Source organism: Bombus huntii, chromosome 14 (genome assembly GCF_024542735.1).
Source record: "Bombus huntii isolate Logan2020A chromosome 14, iyBomHunt1.1, whole genome shotgun sequence".
In the NCBI taxonomy this organism is placed as follows: Eukaryota; Metazoa; Arthropoda; class Insecta; order Hymenoptera; family Apidae; genus Bombus; species Bombus huntii.
The window spans coordinates 3,395,001-3,399,783 of record NC_066251.1 but is presented as its reverse complement, the minus strand read 5'-3'; the positions used below and the strand labels follow the sequence as shown (position 1 = coordinate 3,399,783).

Genomic DNA, 4,783 nt, shown 5'->3' with positions numbered 1-4,783 from the left:
TCGAACGTTGTATTTCCACGATTTTCGTGACATGCACGATCGATTTAGAAATGAAGGATGGAACGAAACGCGATGAATTACTTTTTGTGAAATTAATTTGCCCCATTAGTAGACCGGAAATCTTGGTCTTGAACGAGGATCGTGAAATTGCCTTTGGACCAACAGCGATTGGTACATCTTCCAGAAAATTTCTCTTCGTGAAAAATATTTCCAATCAGTAAGTACCAACATAAATAAAAAACGAACGATTTCTAAAATAAGAATTTGTCATCCTTCTCTTTTAAACAATATTTAATATTAAAAATTCGAATGTTAAATATTAGAAGAATAATAATTTTATAAATGTTATAAGATATATATGAGAATATTTAAGAAAATGATTTCAAAATTGGTATTCGTTTCAATTAGAAACGTGAAGATAGACGTGAGTTTATTAGATCCATTTGGACCATTTTTCGTGCCTCCTGGAAGGACGATCGAAACTGGTTCCATCTTGAAGCTTCCAGTTACGTATCAGCCGGAAGAAAATCACGAACATGAAGTGAGCTATCTTTAAATTGAATTTAATCCCTTGTTTAATAATTGGGAGGAAAAATTAAAAAGCATTGTAGGTAGGGATTCTAATAAAATCTGTCCGTGGCGCCTTGCTTTTGAAAAGAAATGTCCATCCGTTTCCTTCTATAGTTCGCGTATCTTTGATTTTGTACCTTCCTGGGCCAGGAATTTCCCAAGATGGACTAGGCCTGACAAATTCAACGTTTATATTGAAAGGATAATTCTTCGTGTTTTTTGGTTTCTTTGGTGATTTTGGGTCGTAATGATCAGGTCCTGGTTCCTTTGGATCTTTGTAACATAACGCTAGATCTTTCAACATCGCTCTGGTACCTGATACCTTAGGAAATCTATCGAAAGATAACCATTTATTTTTTGATTATTATAAAAATTAGAATATTCATTTCGGGGGAATAGAAATTTAACTCCCTTTCTCCTCTTAATATTTTTGCGGAATAAATACCTCACATTGCATAAATGTAAATTTTGATAATAATACCTTGGACAGGTGGTCCAACGTCCCTTAAAATAATACGATTTATGCAACAATTTGTCCATTTCTGCTGGCAACGATCTGGGCCAGTCTCCACGATCCTCCAGTTTTACAGTTGCAAAATAGCCCTTGATCGTGCTTTCATCCCTTGGCCCTGAAAACAAATCGATTGATGTAGAATATTTGAAACGCGTAACACCGATCTTGAATAACCTGTGAACAAATTGTAGGGTCCTTTTTTTCCAGTAACCTTCTCCAGGTAAGTTTCAAGAGATTTTGGATGTCTCACGTCGTACCTAAAAAGACAAATAATTCGTCAGTTCCAAATTTTCATGTTCATATCTTCTTGACAGATAGTAAAATTGAAAATTACGAACAAATTGCATGGCAGTGTCCAAGGTTTCATTAGAGTACGGAATCTAGGCCGCAAACCATCGTATTCAAAAGTTGGCACGCAAGACTGTCCCTCGCGTCTTCTTTTGTCCACGTAGTAATAAGGACACTTCCTTGTATACCCTGAAACAAACAATCAAGAGAGTTAGTAAGATTTATCAAGCAACTTATATCTATAAAGAAATAATTTCGAATCATTCACCTGGCCCAGGAGTAGTCGATGGCCAAGCAGGTTGGAAAAGGGGAACAGTTCCAAATCCAACGTTTCTTTTAACAGCTTTGCAAGCTCCGTTCAGGATGATATCAGGCCACTGGGGTATTTCGTGGGTTCCTGGACCACGTCCTGTCTTCATCAGGTATCTCTGCGTCGCATATTTTTCTACTCTTCCTCCCATTGTCCTCGAAAATTCTTCAGACTCCAACTCCTTCTTCCAGCTAGTTTTCATTTTGAAACAAATTTTCTCTACATTAATCGCGATATAATAGGAAAAGGTTTAACTCTTGTACAGATGACCAAAACGTTCACGATTCTTGGGTAACCAGTGTATTTCATGCAGGAATTTTGGTACATCAGATACGCAGCGATAATTTTCTTACATCTCCGAAATTTTCAATTTTCTCATTCTGCATCGTACCAAGTACAATTTTAAGCAATCTGAACGAGAAAATTACGTAAAACTGTACTATAATCTGATGATATAGAAATGAGAAAAGCAGTCACGAGTGGTTAAACCCATATATCTGAACCTTTATCGTCCGAAGCTTTGTTACTTAAAATTTTGTGCATAAACTTTCATCTTAAAGACGTGAATTGTCGTAAAGAAATCTAAAATGGTGTAGTGGCATTTTTATAAAAACGTACAAAGAGTTAATTGTTAATAGCATTTAATGGAAATATACCTGATGCCAGTGGATTTGCTTTTAGCAATCAAAGGATCGTACGATCCCACTGCTATTGATGACACTGGATCGTTTGTGTAGAATTTTGGGTGTAATCCAATGTGTGTGCCGCGTTTTGATCCGGTGCCGAATGGCGCACCAGGCTTCTTCATGCGTGGAATTAGGCATTGGCATCGCCATTTGCACGAACATCGACAAATTTTAAACGACTGCGTTTTGGTTCCACAAGACATCGTGATTTTTTTTAATCGATCTTCCTCAACTGCTAATTTCCAAATTTTTAACATTAATCGTGTGCGATTACAATATGACTGCGGATACTTATGCAATACGTATTTTCAACGCTAACTTTTTTGTAACTAAACTTTCTTTATAATTAAAAAGATTTGTCTTACGTATTATAATGAGCGCTATACTATAATGCTATAAACTGTATTTCGTATGTTATAATGAATATTATAGTGAGTACCGTACTCTGTATAGTTTTATATATCTTATATAATGTAGCGTTATGTAGAAAATTTCCAACAAGTGGACAAAAATCCACGTCTAGCGATAACTATCCTTTTCTGATATCTTATCTTCTTGCTTATTGATTGTCCTTACCTAGGAAATATTTCTTTAATTACATATTGCAATCATGAACAAAGGCTTTTAACGAGATTAACAAGGTTAGTAAAGTAAAAACACAAATTTTGAATTCCTTCTGCGATTGGAACTAAGTTCATACGATATCTGTCGATCGATAAATTCTAGAATCTTTCACGTTTTTCAACAGAAATTGGATTACGTTACCATCGATATAAAATTTTTGTAAATTTACGAATCTGCAGCCCACATTAGAAACAAATAATGAAGCGAATTAATTTCTGCTAGAATCAAGAATATTTCGAAGTTTCCAGTTCCAGAACGAGAACCAGATGGAGCGTGAAACTTACGGGACGAGGAGTGGTGCCATCTTATGTCTTGAAGCCTCGATTTCGGGTTGCTCGTTTCGAACTTACCGACGAGAAATCCATAGAACTAAGGATGTCTGTAAGTTTGAAACAACCATTGTAAATATTTTTGCATTCTTTACTCTATAAACTTTTAACATTGCACAAAATACGTATACGATGTATACAGATATCTTCGTTCACTTACGCTGTTAATTATCAACAGCGGATAATTAGCGAAGCTCTCTCCGTATACCTTTGCGTGATAAAATAGTTGCTCGATCAACTTTTAAATTTGAACTATTAGAAAAGAAAAAGTACAGAAACCAGAGAATAAATTTGGTCAGAAACTTGATAAAGGAATAATAATCTAGCATTTAACATTTATCGAGTCTTCATTGTCAACAAGAATGATGTATTTTAATTTATGCGGCCTGTATTTTCCATTCAAACACCGATTACGAGCAATTAATTAACTGGATAATTTGATTCTCAACGAACAAATAACTAAATAAAGGATGGTGCAGTTTAATGCAGAAAGAGCAATCACCACAAATGTAATTGTAATTGGATCGTGAAAACGTATGAGCCTGTTGTTTCAAGATTAATTGGAGAAGCGACGCATGAGAGGCTTCTAATTACTCCCGGTAATGCCACCACGCGACGAATTAATTGAAATCCATTATCTTTCGTCCGTATTTTATCGATTACCATTTTCATACAAGGTACTAAACAATGAAGTTTCACGTAACTCCCAAATGATCCGTGCTCTCTCTATGATCCATTGTATCCTCGCTGGATATGCATATATGGGATATGTATAACGTTTGCAAATTTATTCAATCTACACGAAACTAATCGACGACCGTGTCAACAACACTAAACGATTTTGTTCTCTTTCGGCTTATGCCATGTGAGCCGGATGTTACGCGCAAGGAATCACGAACAGTTTTGAAACTTTGCTCAGTAAATTCGTGGATAATTAAGACAAATATCTATATGATCAATATTTCTTTTAAATATTCGTATCTCTATGTTATAAACTTTTCATGCGTTTAGATCGCAGAAACAGTGTTTTAATTAAATTCCTACGAGTATCTGTTACGATAAAGTACTTGAAAATATAGATTGCACATTTTATAAATAACTGTTCATATTATGCAAAATATTATTCTTACAAAACTATTCGTTACCATCAACGTCAACGTCAACGTCAACGTCAACGTCAACGTCAACGTCAACGTCAACGTCAACTTCAACTTCAACTTCAACTTCAACGATGACGACGATGACGACGATGACGACGATGACGACGATGACGACGATGACGACGATGACGACGATGACGACGATGACGATGACGATGACGATGACGATGACGATGACGATGACGATGACGATGACGATGACGATGACGATGACGATGACGATGACGATGACGATGACGATGACGATGACGATGACGATGACGATGACGATGACGATGACGATGACGATGACGATGACGATG

At 36.1% G+C, this 4,783-nt stretch overlaps 1 protein-coding gene across 1 annotated transcript; it reads right to left on the bottom strand.

Moving 5' to 3' along the window:
• Positions 1-470: 470 nt before the first annotated feature.
• On the bottom strand, positions 471-1,884 carry LOC126873400 (lymphocyte expansion molecule-like). The gene is made up of 5 exons (XM_050634242.1): positions 1,641-1,884; positions 1,423-1,561; positions 1,259-1,341; positions 1,052-1,199; positions 471-902 (listed from the first exon to the last, which is right to left on the bottom strand). Exons 1-5 carry the CDS (start codon positions 1,882-1,884, stop codon positions 596-598), a joined length of 921 nt encoding a protein of 306 aa, XP_050490199.1. The 3' UTR covers positions 471-595.
• Between the last annotated feature and the right edge of the window lie 2,899 nt (positions 1,885-4,783).

Excerpts from the sequence above, each read along its gene's own strand:
- LOC126873400 (XM_050634242.1), bottom strand. The coding sequence starts at position 1,884 with ATGAAAACTAGCTGGAAGAAGGAGTTGGAGTCTGAAGAATTTTCGAGG. Across the intron at positions 1,562-1,640 it reads ATCGACTACTCCTGGGCCAG|GGTATACAAGGAAGTGTCCT; the intron begins GTGAATGATTCG and ends TGTTTGTTTCAG. Across the intron at positions 1,342-1,422 it reads TGGACACTGCCATGCAATTT|GTACGACGTGAGACATCCAA; the intron begins GTTCGTAATTTT and ends TTGTCTTTTTAG.